The 19,271-nt window shown below is 39.7% G+C and overlaps 1 protein-coding gene across 12 annotated transcripts in view; it reads right to left on the reverse strand.

The window, feature by feature from the left end:
• ANKRD42 (ankyrin repeat domain 42) overlaps positions 1-19,271 on the reverse strand; it is a 69,551-nt gene that overhangs the window by 26,768 nt on the left and 23,512 nt on the right. For 8 of the 12 annotated variants that reach the window (XM_070782751.1, XM_070782753.1, XM_070782761.1 and 5 more), the window contains exons 6-10: positions 16,030-16,230; positions 12,035-12,160; positions 7,511-7,616; positions 4,863-4,934; positions 3,387-3,562 (exon numbers count right to left, since the gene is read on the reverse strand). In XM_070782751.1, coding sequence (XP_070638852.1) covers positions 3,387-3,562; positions 4,863-4,934; positions 7,511-7,616; positions 12,035-12,160; positions 16,030-16,230 — 681 coding nt within the window. The remainder of the gene's footprint in view (positions 1-3,386; positions 3,563-4,862; positions 4,935-7,510; positions 7,617-12,034; positions 12,161-16,029; positions 16,231-19,271) is intronic. The other 4 variants (XM_070782754.1, XM_070782752.1, XM_070782757.1 and 1 more) reach the window with 4 other exon arrangements.

Genomic DNA, 19,271 nt, shown 5'->3' on the forward strand with positions numbered 1-19,271 from the left:
GATGCTACTAAAGATCTTAAAATACACACGAGAACCCCCTCAACAAAGAAGGATCTGGCCCAAAATGTCAATGGTACAGAAGCTGAGAAACTCTGCCATACAACTAGGTTAACAAATAACTTCCTCTGATTTATCTCTCAGTTGGTTAGAGTTGCAGGTTCCAAACTGCACACATCAGAATCAACTTGGGCACTTTTAAAAATGCATATGTTTGAGCCCCATATCAGTCCTACAAATTCAGGTCTTCATACTCCTCAGGAGCTCCTCTGACAATGCAGATGTGCAGACAGGTTTGGGATCCACTGTAACCACCAGCAAGCAAATAAGGGGATTTTTTTTTTTTAATGTTACATAAGATTGAAAGAATTGTGACTGTTTATCTAATCTTTAGTATTTGAAGGCTATGTTTTGAAAAAGCTGTTCTATGGGATTGTAAGAGCTAGGACTGATCAGGATTAGCTCCAGGAAGAGAGATCTTAACAGAGGTGAAACTTGAAATAAAAGTGCTAAGAGTTACCGTGCATTTGTGGAGTGCCTATGATGGGCAGGACACTACGCGAAGTGCCTTGTACATTTTAATCCTCACAAGAACCCTGTCAGAAGGTAGAAATGGGCCACCTTGGCAGCAGTGAGTGTCTTCACTGAAAACAACTGGATGCTGGATGACATGACAGGAGTGTTAAGCCAGGAGCCAAACATCAAATGGTTCCAAGGTTCTATGATGCCATGACCCTAAACCTAACTCACTAAAGAATGCTCTGAACTGAAACTCAGTTCCAAGAATTCTGGGATGACAAGAAATCCAACCAGTTCCCTGTAGGTGGTCTTGCAAAACCTAGTGTTCCAAGAAGAGACTGGCTAGTCCTTTGGATTTTGTTCTGGCATAAAATTAAATAAGGATAAGGAAATAGCACATACAAAACCCTCACTAGCTGCCAACACCACAGCCAGGCACCAGCAGTCTCACTGTATGACAAGGGTGTAAGAGGATGTTTACATCAAACACACCACAGTAGGAACCTGTTCTAGTTTCATTCATGGTCTTTCCCAAAGCATCTTTTAAAAATTTTGTGATTCACTGACAATGATACTTCACAAATATCTCCTGCTCAAATCATTTCAGAAGACACTGAAATTCTACAAATCCCCGGCTCATTTTCCGCAATTCTAGTAAGTCCTTGCTAATTCTCAGTACAATCAACAAAAAGAAATCTAAGCACAAACAAAATAAAAAATAGATAAAGTGGATTTCATCAAAATGAAAAGCATGTGCACTGCAAAGGACATCATTAAGAAAAAAGACAACTCATGGAACAGGATAATATCTGCAAATCATGTGTGTGACACGGGACTTAAATCTGGAAGTTCTCTTACAACTCAATAATAAAAAGATAAATAACTCAGTTGAAACATAGGCAAAGGATTTGAGTAGACATTTCTTCAAAGAAGATATACAAGTGATCAATGGGCACATGAAAAGATACTGAACATCCCACTAATCATTAGGGAAATGCCAATCAAATCTACCAAATGAAATACCACTACACACTCTAATCAACTATTAATATAATCAATTAGACAACAACAAGCTCTGGTAAGATGTGGAGAAACTGGAACGCTCACATATGGTTGGTGGGAATGTAAAATGGTGCGGCCACTTTGGAAAACAGTTTGAAGTTCTTCAAAATGCCAGACATACTTTTACCAGATGATGCAGCAATCCCAACTCCTAGGTGTATCCAAAGAAATGAAAATACACGTCCACACAAAAACATGTATACGAATGTTCACAGCAGCATTCTTCTTAATAACCAAAATATGGAAACAACTCAAATGACCAACAACTGATAAATGGATATATAAAGTGTATTTAGCAGTAAAAAAGAATAAATATGAAATATGAAATAATGTTACAAAGTACATGAAGCTTGAAAACGTGGTAAGTGACAGAAGCTAGTCACAAAAGACCACAGATGGTATCATCTCATTCATATGAAATGCCTAGAACAGACAAACCTACAGAGAGTAGGTTAGCAGGTGCCTAATCTGAGGGATGGTCTGGGGGTAAGGAAAAGAAGGTAGGGGTAATAGGTACGAGGTTTCTTTTGAGGGTGATAGAAATACTACAAATTTTATTGTAATAATGGTTGCACAAATCTGAATTCACTAAAATCTTAATTAAACTGTACACTTTAAATAGGTAGACTGAATGGTATGTGAATTACATCTCAATAAAGCTATTTAAAATAAAGCTATCAGGAAATTCAGAAGATCATTGACTCTGAGCCTTGCTGTGAGGTGATCCTGCATTCACCAGGAAAGAGGTTTCTACCATCCCTGGAGAATAAGGTTCTATCTAACAGTGTTCTGGGAGTTCTTTAAAAAAATGTTCTTTTATTTAGACATGAATTAGAAATTTTTCTCAGAGACTACAGGTTTGGTACAACTAGTTCTTCCTGTCAGAATAACTGAAAATACTTCCCAGAGATCGGGAAGAAGGGAACTGGGCTTCCCTGGTGGCTCAGTGGTGAAGAAGCAGCCTCTCAATGCAGGAGACACAGGTTCAATCCCTGGTCCATGAGGATCCCACATGTTGAGGAACAACTAAGCCCATGCAGCACAACTACTGAGCCTGTGCTCTAGAGCCTGGGAGCCGCAATTACTGAACCCACTGCTGCTACTACTGAAGCCCAGACGCTCAGGAGCCCATGCTCCACAGCAAGAGAAGCCACCACAATGAGAAGCCCACGCACTGCAACCAGAGAAAAGCCCAAACAGCAACGAAGACTCAGCACAGCCAAATAAATGAATATCATTAAAAAAGAAAAAAAGAGGAAGGGAACTGACATTTACTAAGCTTCTGCCGTGAGCTAGGCACATCCCATTCGTTAGCGCCCTCTGTGAGGGTGATGTTAATATTCTCATTTTTACAGGTGAGGAAACCAAGGTTCAGAGTAACACAGCTAGAAAGAGGTGAAGCCCTGATGTCTGAATCCACTGCCCAAGCACTGCTCACTATACTACACCTGCCTCTGCTTTGGTTAGCCTCCATTCAAACAGATCCTTCTTCTCTTTCTCCTCATTATCAAAGAGTGCCATTGAAACAGTTGTTCTCATCCACTCATATGAGCCAGGGTTCTCTGACAGACACCATGAGAAGTGAAATTAGGGTTATGTGGCATGAAAATATCACTTTCCTCATGGAGGGACTGAGATCATGTTCAACAACCCCTAGTACAAAACTTTGTACTACTTCTCCCCAAAATACCAAAGTATTGTACTTTGTAGATGGTAATTATCTTCAGAATAATTCCCCAAATTTGTGGTAAAAACTGGCTACGGTATTTTTTTTTAAGGGAAAATCATGAAAGAGTTGGCACACTTACCTCTGGCATCTGTTTTATCCGACTCACTGAGACCTAAATCATCTTTGGCATCAGTGCTTCCCTCAACACCATGTCTTATAAAAAACCTAATATCATTTTCATTAATTTCATTCGCATCATCTATATCGTATTTCTGTAGTCCTTCTAATAGCTTTACTGCTGCTAAATGGGCAAACCTGTAGAAAAGAATTAGTAATTAACAGGATCCATAATCTTTTTCAAATTTAAATCACAGTTTGTACTTAATTTAGGGAATTACACTCTACATCATCTCACCAGCTCACCCACCACTAAAGAAGCAAAACTGTATCTGAAGGTCGGTGACATGGTGACACATACCCAGCTATGCAGGAAACTCAAATAGTTAGTGGAAACGAAGGATAAGCAGTCATATTAAAGGCTGATTCCATATTTTGGGGAGAGGCCAATTTACATGGCATGTGGAATCTTAGTTCCCCAACCAGGGATTGAACCCAGGCCCTCAGCAGTGAGAGTGCAGAGTCCTAACCACGAGGCTGCTAGGGAATTCCTAGATTCCGTAATTTTTAGTGACAAAAATCCAACTGAAAGAGGTGATCTACTATCAAAAGAATATTTGGTGTAGCCCCAGACAGAGCTGCTCAACTGAGCAGAAAGCCCAGAACCACCCTACTTGATCTACCTGTGTTCACTACCTTTTCCTGATGGCCTAATTTGGACTGTAGAATTAGTTCTGGTTCCAGTTTTAGGGAAAACTACAGCTCTAGCCCCCTTAATCTTCATCCTTCCTCAACCCTCAAACACTCAGCATGGCTTTGAAGTTTAATGGAAAAATAATGACTTTTCTGTCCACATTTCCTATTTTCTTTGATCTCTCCACACCTCTATGAAGCTAGTAATATACTCTTGGTTTTCAAGTTGTTGCTGTGACTGTATGTAATCTGCATTTTTTCCCAAAGTTTTGCTAATTAAAATGTTTAATTGCTTTCTCTTAGGAGATGAAGAATTACTCACTAAACACAAAAACCTAAAATCCCTATTTTTTTCCCTACACACATAGCCACATGCACACATATATCCTCACCTTTCACCAGGTACTGCAAATCATTAATGATACAGTAATAAAGACAGGAAGTTGTAAGGTTACAAAAATTCATTATATCTATTATTAGACTGTAACCTAACAGCTAGCACTGAGTACTTGCGTTACAACACATTCAAGGGTACTAATGTAACACCACACTCACACTTAGCATTTTAGTGGATGAATGACAAAGAATGTGGGCCAGACATTACAATCACTCGTGATACTGACATAGACAAACAGATCCGTGGATTAAATATACGGTATAGAAATAAGCCCATGTATACATGGACACCTAACTTGGACAAAGACACAAAGGCAATTCAGGAAAAAAGACAGCTGTTTCAACAAATGGTGCTAGAACAATTAGATACCCATATGCAAAAAAAAAAAAAAAGAACTTAGATGCATACCTCATACCATATACAAAAATTAATTCAACATGGATCACAGACATCAGTGTAAAACCTAAAACTGCACAATGTCTAAAAGAAAACAAAAGAAGAAATTTCTGTGACCTGGTGTTAAATCAAAGATTTCTTAGATATGATACCAAAAGCGTAACCCATAAAAGAGCAAATTGATAAAAAAAATTTTTTTGTTCTTGGGACTTCCCTGGTGGTCAGTGGCTAAGACCCCACACTCCCAATGCAGGGGCCCAAGTTCCATCCCTGGTCAGAGAACTAGATCCCACATGTCGCAACCAAGAGTCCACATGCAATAACTAAAGATTCTGCATGCCTGCAACTAAAAGATCCCATATGCTACAACTATTTTTTTTTTAAATACATGCTACATGCTACAACAAAAACTGAAGATCCTGCAAGCCACAACTAAGATCCAGCACAGTCATATAAATTAGGAAATATTTTTTAAAAATTATTCTTGCTCTTCATTATTAAGAGGATGAAAAAACAAACCACAACTGAGAGAAAATCTTCACAAAACAAAAATCTGAGGAAGAATTAGTATCCAGAATATAGAAAAAGCTCTTAAAACTCAACAATAAAAACAACACTACCCAAGTTTTAATACTAGACAAAAGATCTGAACAGTCACTTTGCCAAAGGAAAACAAATGACAAATATGAATATGAAAAGATGCATCAAATCATTTTCCATTAGGAAAAAACAAAAGCCACAATAAGATACCAGTACACACCTACTGTAATTACAAAAATAAAAATATCTGGCAATATTAAATGCTGGCAAGACAAGGGGTAATAGAAACTCTCGTCCACTGCTTGTGAAATGCAAACTGGTGTGGTCACTTTGGAAGGCACTGTGACAGTTTGTTAAAAAGATAAACACACCCTTAGCATCTGACTTTCCTGGTGGCTCAGACGGTAAAGCGTCTTGCTGACAACGCAGGAGACCTGGGTTCGATCCCTGGGTCGGGAAGATACTCTGGAGAAGGCAATGGCAACCCACTCCAATACTCTTGCCTGGAAAATCCCATGGACGGAGGAGCCTGGTAGGCTACCATCCATGGGGTCACACAGAGTCAGACACGACTGAAATGACGTAGCAGCAGTAGCAGCAGCAGTCCTACTCCTAAGTTATTATCCAAGTGAATTGAATACTTGTGTTCACACAAAAATCTGTATGTAAATACATATAGCAGCTGTATTCATAATCACCAAAAATAGATACAAATAAGACGTCCTTCAACAGGTTAGGGGATAATCAAACTCTGGAATACTATGGAATTCCACAGCCAATGGAATTCAACAACTGCAACAAGAAAAGAGATGAACCACTACACATGAACGAACTTCAAAATAATTATGCTCAGTGAAAAAAGCCACATACATAAGAGTATGAGTATATACTGTATGTTTCCATTTATATAAAATTCTAGCAAATGCAAACTAATCACTAGTGACAGAAAGCAAATTCATGTTTGCTTGGGGATGCAGCAGTGGAAAGCAGTGGACGGGAGAGAGATTACAAAGGTGCACAAGATTTTGTGGGGGGTGAAGGATAAGTTCACTATCTTGATTGTGATTATGACCTCACAGGTATATACATGTATCAGAATTCATCAGTTTGTACTGTACAAATATGTGTGCTTTACTGATAAATCTATTTTTAAAAATAAAGACAAAAGTTAGCCTGAGTTGATAATGATGCTGCTGCTGCTGCTAAGTCGCTTCAGTCGTGTCCGACTCTGTGCGACCCCATAATGGCAGCCCACCAGGCTCCCCTGTCCCTGGGATTCTCCAGGCAAGAACACTGGAGTGGGTTGCCATTTCCTTCTCCAATGCATGAAAGTAAAAACTGAAAGTGAAGTCACTCAGACAATGCAGGAGACCCAGGTTCAATCCCTGGGTAGGGAAGATCCTATATATAACATGTACTGATAATGTAACTATAATCAATAAAAGTTACATTTGCACATTTATCTCTCCACAAGACCATAAGGTTGTTGAGAGCAAGGACTAAGTTTTTTCATCTTAATAATTCTAATGCTAACCACAGCACCTGGAACATGGTTAAGCTGAATGAAAAACAATCAAATGAACAAATGGATAAACTAAGTATTCCTTGAGGACCTGATCTGAAATGAGCTCCAAGTGAGCAATAATGGGTGTTACACTTAATTCAAATACAAATATTAAAACTTGTTTCAAAATCCATGCAGCTCCTTTTGATTCCTCCTTTCTATCACACAGCATTTCTCAACAGGTACCAGCATTTGGGTGGGACAATTCTTCACTGTACACCACTGTTCTGAGCACTACAGAATGTCTGGCATTCTGGACTGACCTCATGAAACATCAGTGATGGTCTCCATCATTGTGACAACACCCCTCCACACACATTTCCAAATTCACCACCCCACGAAAAAAGGGGACGATACTATCTCCCAACTGAAAAGTACTGCTTTAGAGAGAAGAGCCGATACGCTGTCAAACATCAGTTCAGCTTGAAAATTATCATGCCATCAGCATTTGACTGAGTCCTATAATTTCAGAAACCTTCAGAGATAGAATTCTGAGTACAGGAGAATAAATGCAGAATTTTAAAAACAAAGACAGAAGCAAAACAGATAGAGATACCTCTTAGCCACATCACTGGGTTTCTCCCTCGCTTTGTTGGTAATGTTATTGTCTGCTCCCATTTTAATTAGCCATTGCAAACACTCTATATGGCCTTGCCCAGCAGCTGTAAAAAACAAACAAAACAAAATGCACACACACACAGAAAATCAGTAAACAATTTTCTAAAATTTTGGACAGTACCACTAGAGAATACTTTTGTAAATACTAATCCTTACAATAATCAACAAAAGTAGGTGGCCAGATGTTATCTTCTCTATTTCATTTATTCATTCATTAGACACATATTTAATCAAATGTTTGCTATGCTCAGCCCTTATGTAGGAACTTTACATACAGATACAAAAAACCTCAAGTTCACAGAGGATATTTATTTAACATCACACAGCCAATAAGTAATGGACTTTAAACTATATGCTTTGTGCTAACCCTTATCCAGTGCTCATCGACTGTACTCACAGCTCCTGACCAATTCTGTATCAGGCCAAATGTGAGTATAATCTGTGTGAATGTGAAAGACTGAAAAATCTTGTCATCTTGTATAAATAGTTTATACCTCTGACCTTCACAACTCAGAATTTACAGGCTCCTCAATGATTACCTAAACTATTCATTACCTTTCCTTAAAACACATGCACTCAATATTAATTTTCACCTCCACAACTCAGCTTGTATATTTTCGTACCTGGTGCCCATCACCCAATTATATGCTCATCTAACTTCTCCCCTCCTCCTCAGTCCATCTCAAGACTCAGGGAAACTGTGGGGGGGGGGGGGGGGGGCGCGGGGGGGTGGAGTTCAATAATCTAAAAAGATCTGAGTTTAGATTCACTGAACAACAGACTGGAGGACAGGACAGAACTTAGAAAGTGGCTGGCATACAGAAATAACAGACGTCTACAGAGTTGATGAATAAATGATGAAGAAAATGAATGAAATCTCAGCTCTGCTCTTACTAGTTGTGCAACCTCAGTCAAGAAACCTGAGGGGGGTGGTACAAATGGGAAATTTGGAATTATCAGATAGACTACTATATATAAAACAAATAAATAATAAGGACCTACTGTATGGCATAGGGAACTATATCTTATAATAATCTACAAAGGAAAAGAATCTGAAAAAGAATATATACATATATGTAAATATAATCACCTTGTTATATATCTGAAACATTGTAAATCAACTAAACTTCAATTTTTTTAATGAACATTAAAAAACAAATCTGATCCCTCTGGACCTCAATTTCCTTGATGTCATATTTATAAGAATAATACACTACTGCTTCATAAAACTACAATAAGGATTAAATATGACGACAGTTTTACACCTTGCTTAGTGTTTGCTGCTGCTGCTAAGTCACGTCAGTCGTGTCCGACTCTGTGCAACCCCATAGACGGCAGCCCACCAGGCTCCCCTGTCCCTGGGATTCTCCAGGCAAGAACGCTGGAGTGGGTTGCCATTTCCTTCTCCAATGCATGAAAGTGAAAAGGTGAAAGTGAAGTTGCTCAGTCGTGTCCGACTCTTATCGACCCCATGGACTGCAGCCCACCAGGCTCCTCTGTCCATGGGATTTTCCAGGCAAGGGTACTGGAGTGGGGTGCCATTGCCTTCTCCATGCTTAGTGTTTGCTAACATATTATATCTATATTCCCGTGACACTTCTGTAATTTAACCCCAAGAAACTTCTGTTCCTTAACATCTACTCCTGAATTGCTATTCCATATATTTTAACAGCCAAATACTTTTTGCCACTGATTACATCCTGACTTATACAAATCTCTAGGTGTTCACAGTATAAGCATGTAGCTCCTTAGTAGTAAGGTCTAAATCTCATACTATCTTCACGGTGCAGGCATGTGGTTGGTGCTGAATACATACATGTGTGCTCAGTTGCTCAGCTGTGTCTCTTTGTGACCCTATATGGGACTCCATAAATGTTTATCTTTTAAGTGAATGAATGGATGAAGATGACTACTTTGGAGAACTCTGCCTTGTTGTCTTAACTTTCCAACTGTTTAACCCTTTAGGTCAATGATGTGTAGCTCTGCATACATATTTGAATTATGTGCTGTGTGTGTGCTCATTCATGTCTGACTCTTTGTGATCCCGTGGACTATAGCCCACCAGGCTCCTCTGTCCATTCTCCAGGCAAGAATACTGGAGTGGGTTGCCATTTCCTTCTGCAGGGGATCTTCCCGACCCAGGGATTGAATTAGCATCTCCAGCATCTCCTGCACTGGCAGGTGGATTCTTTTACCACTGAGCCACCTGGGAAGCCCTGCTGAATATATACATGCCTCTGTAAAATGAGTCAAAGAAGAGGAACTTTTGGTATGACTCTGATGCTTTAAAAGTCAATCTACCTCCAATATTGGCAACAGTGAGGAAAGGACACAAAGCCAGACCCAGTGACATGGCAATGCCCTCACTGCAGCATGCAGCCAGCTTACAGAGGCCTGTAAGGCTCTTGTCCTCCCCTTCTCTGCTTGACTCATCACCAAAATTCAGTGCTGGCTCCTCAAGAGACGGGCGTTTCTCTCAGCAAATCTAAAACCAGCTAACAAAGAATACTGCAGGGGACTTCCCTGATGGTCCACTGGCTAAGGCTCCACACTCCCAACGAAGAGGGCCTAGGGTTCAATCCCTGGTGAGGGAACCAGGTCCCACATGCTGCAACCAAGGATTTCTCATGCTATAACTAAAGACCTCATGCATGGCAACTAAGACCTGGCACAGCCAAAAAAATAAATAAATATATATTTTAAAAAGAGAACACTATGGGATTTCCCAGACCTCAAGATGCCCATCTTTGTTATAATGCTACAACAATGACACCCCACATAAACATAAGCAATAGAAACCAGTTTTATATATATAGGATATGATATGGAACTTTGCTCCAGGGTACCACGTTTTAAAAAATACTCTATGAACATTTTGAATCTCCTCCCCATTCACAAACATTCAGCGGAGATAGGTGCAATGAAATTCTCCAAGTCTAGGGTAGAATGTTTACCGAAGTGAGGACCTTCCTATGTGAGGAGAAACCCCTTTTTCATGTTCCTCTTCCTCCTGTTCCACTGACCCTCTCTCTCTGCTAAAATATGGTGCTTAGATTCTATACTTGAGACGCAATATGACTTAGATGAACTTTAATGATTAAGCTAACAACAGAACCAACAGAAACATAATCTGCGACTGGGACTCCCAGGAGTAATGTATGAAATAAAGTCCAATTTAAACACAAGACTATATTAATAAGCCTACTTTTTACACTAAGACTTTTAAAAGAATTATATGCCACTGATTATAAAGAAACTTATGACATATCACAAATGAAACAGAATGGAAATTCACATGCAGTAGGTTAAAGATTTGGTTTTTGATTTTATAAATAAAAGTAAGATTGTCAAGAATAAATCCTACAGTATATATTCCCACCACTGAGCTGACAATTTAACAGTCTGATTAAAAAACAAACATAAGGAGATTAAGATTCTAGAATTTCACAGAGGGAAGGAGAACACAAAGAAAAGTGGCAGATATTTTGAAAGTGTGTTCAAATCTAATGTTCATTGATATTTCTATGGCAGTAAAAACATTTTTGCAGGGTACAAGAAAGAAGAAAATTCTACTCAACCTTATTAAAAATATATATATTTATTTATTCGGCTGCATCAAGTCTTAGCTGCCACACGTGGGATCTTAAATTTTGTCATGTAGGATCCTTTGTTGTGGGCTGTGGGCTCACTGCACCAAGGCATGTGGGATCTTAGTTCCCTAAACAGAGAGCGAACCCACATCCCCTGCACTGCAAAGGCGGATTTTTTAACAAAGGGACCACCAGAGAAGTCCCCTGCTCAATCTTTTTTTCTAGAGAGATGGTTTCTGTTTCAATAAATTAATCAGTCATTTTTAGTCCAAAGAAATGATAGTCCTCAGAAACTTCTCTGGTCGTGAATATGACACTGCTATGTAGCTAACATGACAGTGTCACATGAGAATTTCTTGTGAATTACCCTCAAATGTAATAATGTGTAAATGTCTGACATAAAAGAAATTATCACACTTGAGTTGAAAATTAAGTACCCTGTGTCCCATATAAGGTAGACTGATACCTCTCAGCATATCAGGAAAAATTTTACATTTTCATGTGCTTCCAATGAATAATTATTTTAACAGGCAAGTAACTCAACAGCTGCTGCTGCTGCTAAGTCACTTCAGTCGTGTCCAACTCTGTGTGACCCCCTGGACGGCAGCCCACCAGGCTCCCCCGTCCCTGGGATTCTCCAGGCAAGAACACTGGAGTGGGTTGCCATTTCCTTCTCCAATGCATGAAAGTGAAAAGTGAAAGTGAAGTCGCTCAGTCATGTCTGACTCTTAGCGACCCCATGGACTGCAGCCTACCAGGCTCCTCCATCCATGGGAATTTCCAGGCAAGAGTACTGGAATGGGGTGCGACTGCCTTCTCCGAAGTAACTCAACAGAAATTGTGTCAAAACTGAAGCAGGAATCATAACTTACCTTTATGCATAAGAGTTGATCCATTATTATCACGTTCATTAATATTAATTACTCCATCTTCTATTAATTTCTTAAGCATTTCCAAATCACCCTTAAAGGCAGCCACATGACCTGGAAATGCTAAAGCTATGAATAAAAAAATTTAGTATTTCAGTAAACACAGGAATTCATTCTTTTTCCCTGCCTTAATCAGTCACACATTTCAGGTTTCAATATCATGAGAATGTTATATTAGAATTAGTTTAGTTGATGCAATGAAAAGTAATAAGATTATTATTATGTGCCTTTCCACCCCTTGGGATATCAAAAGGACTATACTGTACCAGAACTATTCCTGTCATCTTCCCTGTTTCTCTCAGGCCACCACAAAATACAAGGAGATGGTCATTTTCAACCTTTTGCATAAAGATATACTTGGTCTCGGGAGAAGGCAATGACACCCCACTCCAGTACTCTTGCCTGGAAAATCCCATGGACAGGGGAGCCTGGTAGGCTGCAGTCCATGGGATCGCTGAGAGTCGGACACGACTGAGTGACTTCACTTTCACTTGTCACTTTCATGCACTGGAGAAGGAAATGGCAACCCACTCCAGTGTTCTTGCCTGGAGAATCCCAGGGACAGGGGAGCCTGGTGGGCTGCCGTCTATGGGGTCACACAGAGTCGGACACGACTGAAGCGACTTTGCAGCAGCAGCATACTTGGTCTCAAGTTCTCCATTTGCACAGACCACTCCGTTTATAAGGAAGTGATGAAAACAAAAGAAACTGGAAGCAGATAAAGTATATATGTGTGTGTATACATCTACAGGTGTGCATGCAACTGACCTGGCACCTAGCACATAGCAAATACTTAATAAAATGTTTTTAATGATAACCATTGCACACACTGGACCCTTACTGAATGTCAAGCTTGGCAGTAAGCACTTATAAGGACTGCCTCATTTTGCCCTCTTAACAACCTGCAACAGCTATTCTCAATTTTATATATGGAAAGAAAACAACCTAGAATACTCAAAAGATTATTTTTAAATGTACAAAGTTGAAAATATAGTAGCTGATTACCAGTCTTACTATAAAGCTATAGTAATCAAAACTTTGTAGTATTGGTAAATAAATGGAATATCAATAAGACAGAATGCACAAACAAAATATGGGCCATCCACACAATGGAATACTACTAAGCAATAAAAAGTAATGAACTACTAATATACATAATACAAATGAATCTCAAAAGACTTCCATTAGAAAACCCAAACTAATCTATAGTGACAGAAAACAAATCAGTGGTTGTGTAGGCCAGGGTGAAAGAGGGATGAGAGGGTATGAAAAAATATTTGAGGTAATGAAAGTGCTTTGCATCTTGATTGTGATAGTGGTTTCATGATATATAGTAAAACTCAAACTGCATACTTTAAATATAGTTTATTGTACATAAATCATATTTTAATAAAGTTGTTTTTTAAAAAAAAGGACATAATTTGTGAAAAAACAAGTCACAGTGTGAGAAAAAATATATCAGATAAAATTAATAAAAGATAGGTATCAGAACTGTATAAAAGAACTCAAGTAATTTAGAAAAGGACAAACAACAACTCTACAGGCAATTCATAGAAAAGTAAACTAGAACAGCCAGTAACTTTATGAAACAATGTTCAACCTTATTAGTAATCAAAAAATGCAAATTAAAACACAAGTTAAACCTCTTCATACCCAACTAAGTGGCAAAAACTTTTAAGTCAGACAATACTGAATATTGTTCGCCTAAATTCTCACCAAACATTGCTGATGAGAGTGTAAATTACTACAACCACTTTGATGAAGAATGCAGCATTTATACCTATTTATACTGAAGATGGGCGTATCCCACCAAACAAAGCCTAAAGTAGAATTTCCCAAGTGTTTACCAAGGCAGAGCTCTCAACTCTCAGTCTTCAGAGTAGACAGGCAGTACACCTCAAGAAGTCTCACCCACTGGCACCAGTGTGCCACCCAAGTATCATCTTCAGTGTAGGCTATGTGTGCAAAAGGTAGGGAGGCACTTCCCTAAAGAATATCTTGCACATGCACACAAGGACACTTTTAAGAATATTCATCACCACATGGATTGTAACACTGAAAACTGTAAACAACCTAAATATCAAACTGGAGAATGGAATAATTATGTTTTTATTAAATGCCATACTACACAAAAACTAAAAATAATAAACTAGAATACATCTATCTGTCTAATAAGCCTCAAAAAATCATCAGATCAGATCAGATCAGATCAGTCGCTCAGTCGTGTCCGACTCTTTGCGACCCCATGAATCACAGCATGCCAGGCCTCCCTGTCCATCACCAACTCCCGGAGTTCACCCAGACTCACGTCCATCGAGTCAGTGATGCCATACAGCCATCTCATCCTCTGTCGTCCCCTTCTCCTCTTGCCCTCAATCCCTCCCAGCGTCAGGGTCTTTTCAAATGAGTCAGCTCTTCACATGAGGTGGCCAAAGTACTGGAGTCTCAGCTTTAGCATCATTCCTTCCAAAGAAATCCCAGGGCTTATCTCCTTCAGAATGGACTGGTTGGATCTCCTTGCAGTCCAAGGGACTCTCAAGAGTCTTCTCCAACACCACAGTTCAAAAGCATCAATTCTTCGGCGCTCAGCCTTCTTCACAGTCCAACTCTCACATCCATACATGACCACAGGAAAAACCATAGCCTTGACTAGATGAACCTTTGTTAGCAAAGGAACGTCTCTGCTTTTGAATATGCTATCTAGGTTGCTCTTAACTTCCCTTCCAAAAAATCATAACATTTGGCAAAAAAAAACTCAGAGAAGAATACATACTGTTTTATGCCATTTTTATAAAGTTTTAAAAGAAGTTTCAGGGACTTCCCTGGTGGTGGTTAAGAATCCACCTGCCAATCCCGGGGACATAGGTTCATCCCTGGTCCAGGAAGATCGCACATGCTGTGGAGCAAGCCCGTGCGTCACAACTGCTGAAGCTGTGCTCTAGAGCCTTTGAACCGCAACTACTGAGCCGTCATGCTGCAACTACGCACGCCCGTGCACCCAGAGCCCAGTGCCCTGCAACAGAAGAAGCCCTTGCGCTGCACTGAAGAGTGGCCCCAGCTCGTCACAATTAGAAAAAGCCTGCGCACAGCAACAAAGATCCAGAGCAGCCAAAAATCAATCAATCAATCAATCTTAAAAAAAAAAGTTTCAAAGACTACTAGTTGTCCACTAAAACCTCCTTCCTTTCATAGCAACAAGAGGTGTAGCAGAGCTGAGGGTTCTCAGTTGGTTACTGAATTCTCCAGGCTTCCCCACGACTGAGTGTGGCCATGTGACTGACTAACCTCTTGCCAACAGGAGGTTAAAAAAAGTGATGACTGCAAATTAGACTTTGAAAATCCTAGCTTATACTTTGTTCTCTCCCCACCTCCTGCTGGATTAGCAACACCTAGAGAGAGAGCTGGTTAGGATGACAACAGGTCTCTGATTGACTACACAGAACAAGATTCACTCTCCAACTGAAGCTATCCCATAAAAGAAATAAACTTCTATATCATTTAAGCTGTTGAATTTTAGGATTTCTCATTAGTTACAACAGTTTAGTTCCCTACTCTAAAAATTCACAAAATGATACTGCATATTTTTGTGAGTACATATATACTAAATATAAAACCACAGAATGGAATTATAAATCTAAAACAATGGTTACCTCTGAGGATGGAGAAAAGGGAATGAATGGTACTGAAACAGAAAACTTCAAGTATATCTAACCTAATATTTTTTTCTTAAATCTAGTGGTATAAAGGATGTTCATTATGTTAATCTCTCTCTATATATATATCTGCTTAAAATATTTCATACAAAGAAGAGAATCTGGATGAATTGTGTGAACAATGATATGCAATATATTTTAATATAATATTTGCCTTATAACTCCTTTCCTTTTCTTCTCTATTCTGCTTTTTAAATGCTAAAACACTTCAGATTTATTACTTACTTTCTTGATCTGTTGGATCATTTCCTTCATACTCAGACCCCCGGATAAACTGTAAAATGTTCTGCTTGAAGAACCTCTGGGCCAGGTCCAATACATTTTCTCCATTATCATTGAAGGCTTTCAAACCTTGGGAAGCACTGCTCATTCTACTGAGTAGGAATTTAAAACAGTGAAGGTGGCCTTCCATGGCTGCTAAGTGAACTAGAGGTGAGAGGGAAAATAACAATTTAATTTTAGATTGACAATAAAATAACTTGAAAAAAGAAATAACATATTAATTCTAGTTCTCCTAGGGAGATGACTATCCTTACTCTAAATAACGGGTCTTCCCAGGTGGCACAGTGATAAAGAATCCATCTACCACCTTCCCTGGGTTGGGAAGATCCCCCAGAGAAGGGCATGGCAACCCACTCCAGTATTCTTGCCTCAAGAATTTCATGGACAGAGGAGCCTGGTGGGCTACAGTCCATGAGGTTGCAAAGAGTCAGACACCTGAGCATGCACACACACACACTCTTATATAACAGAGATGTACTCTGGACGCAAGGATGAAAGTGAAAGTGAAGTTGCTCAGTCATGTCCGACTCTTTGTGACCCCATGGACTGTAGCCTAACAGGCTCCTCTGTCCATGGGATTTTCCAGGCAATAGTACTCAAGTGGATTGCCATTTCCTTCTCCAGGGGATCTTCCCCACCCAGGGATCAAACCCAGGTCTCCCGCATTGTAGACAGATGCTTTACCGTCTGAGCCACCAGGGAAGTCAAGGATCACAGACCGTTTTTTCAGCATACTTATCCTTAGGTAGCCTCCAAGTCAGGCCACAGCAGTAGGCTAAATGGTTGAACAGTTACACTTACTGTGAACTAGAAAAGCTAAATAAAGGTCACCAAAGCGCAGATCTGAAAAAATTTTCATGGAAAGCGAAATCCAAACTGTGCAGCTTATATGAGAAAAAAACCTTTCTATATATTATTATCAGTCATGTCCGACTCTTTGCGACCCCATGGACTGCAGCACACCAGGCCTCCTTGTCCATCACCAGCTCCCGGAGTTTACTCAAACTCACGTCCATTTGAGTCAGTGATGCCATCCAACCATCTTATCCTCTGTCATCCCTTTCTCCCACCACCAGGGAAGTCCTCTATGTAATACAGGTGATAGGTGGGTTATCTCAATATTTTGGAAAAAAGTGGAAGAAATAAACCAAAATAGTCATTATGCAAATAGGGGTAATGTTATTTTTATCACTATGCATTTTGTCCTTTTCTATAAATATTACTTTTATTATAAACAAGAAAACTGGATCAAAACTGCAATCTATTCACACAAACTATCTCACCCATTCCTTCTCTTAAATTCTTGAAAACAATAGGAAAGATATTTCTTAAAGCCGTAATGACAAGAAAAACAGACAAGAATACTGTGAACAGACAAAAAATGTTAAGGGGGCAGAGGGTGCTTCCCTGGTGGTCCAGTGGTTAAGAACCTGCCTTGCAATGCAGGGGACACAAGTTTTGATCCCTGGTCTAGAAAGATCCCACATGTCTCCAGGCAACTAAGCCCACCCAGCCTACAGGCCCTGCTCTACAACAGTAAGAAGCCCACGCACTGCAATGAAGACTCAGCGCCACGAAAATAAACTGAAACTAAATAAATTTTTAAAAATGTTTAATGTTAAGGAATCCCTGAAAGAAAATATAATGAATTAGACTGGAGAGCCATACCCCAAAATCTGCAAAAATAAAGGAGTGGTTCTGGAGTACCACAAGCTTAGAGGCAATAATTACAAAGAACAGGAGAGCCTTTACACCTCTTGAGAAGTGACCATTGGGAAACAGTCCAATTCATGTATAAATCTTGGCTCTGGACAAATAGGGCAGTGCCCAAGTGACCAGAAAAACTCAGGAGAATCAATTAAGTAACAATATCCGAAAGACACTTCATTGGCACGTGCCACTGTACACTTTCTCAGCTGAACTTTCCATTAGAAAACTCCCCCTGAAAGTTCAGATTCCTCTAACTACTTATTCGTTGTATACACTGAAATGTATTATAGGAATTTCTGACTTTACAGGTCAAAAACTGAACTCCTTACCCTTTTTTACATACATACACAACTCTCCCCATCTCAGTTACTAGAAATGCTCTTCTTTCTGTGAAGGTCAGGCCAAAACCCTGAGTCCTATTTCTGTCACTCCCCACATCTTATCAATCAGCAAATCTTACTGGCTCTATCTTTAAAAGATACACAAACCCCAATCACTTCTCACTATCTTTGCTGCCTCTACTATCTTTGCTGCCCTCTACTCTGGCTAAGAAATTGCAGCCTAAATTATAGCATCAAGCTCCTAAATGCTCATGCCCACACCCTCATTACAATCTAGTATTATGAACATAATAGCCAAAAATGATGCTCTTAAACAGATCACCTTTATGTAAAAATCCTTCAGTGGCTCCTGTTACCTCTCAACCTCATCATCTATTACTAACCTCCTCACTTCTGTTTGAACTATATTGACTTGGTGTTACTACTCACTGTTACACAAATATACCCAGGCACGACGCTGCCTCAAGAGCTTTACACTTGCTCAAGTTCTTCCTAAAATGTTTCTCCTCCAGGATATCAAGACCTGTTCTCTCAACTCCAAGTCTTCATTCAACTGTCAACTCTTCATGCAGGCTTCTCTCACCACCCTATTTTAACTTGATCCCTGTAACACTGTACTTCCCTTTGCAATTGAACCTAAACACATATCCTTATTTAATATATGTTTTGTTCATTCAGTTCAGTTCAGTCACTCAGTCGTGTCCGACTCTTTGAGACCCCATGAATCGCAGCATGCCAGGCCTCCCTGTCCATCACAAACTCCCGGAGTTCACCCAAACCCATGTCCATTGAGTTGGTGATGCCATCCAACCATCTTATCCTCTGTGGTCCCCTTCTCCTCCTTCCCTCAATCTCTCTCAGCATCAGGGTCTTTTCAAATGAGTCAGCTCTTCACATGAGGTGGCCAAAGTATTGGAGTTTCAGCTTCAGCATCAGCCCTTCCAATGAACACCCAGGACTGATCTCCTTTAGGATGGACTGGTTGGGTCTCCTTGCAGTCCAAGGGACTCTCAAGAGTCTTCTCCAACAACACAGTTCAGAAGCATCAATTCTTCGGTGCTCAGCTCTCTTCACAGTCCAACTCTCACATCCATACATGACCACAGGAAAAACCATAGCCTTGACTAGATGGAC

Source organism: Bos indicus, chromosome 29 (assembly GCF_029378745.1).
Source record: "Bos indicus isolate NIAB-ARS_2022 breed Sahiwal x Tharparkar chromosome 29, NIAB-ARS_B.indTharparkar_mat_pri_1.0, whole genome shotgun sequence".
NCBI classification, from domain to species: Eukaryota; Metazoa; Chordata; class Mammalia; order Artiodactyla; family Bovidae; genus Bos; species Bos indicus.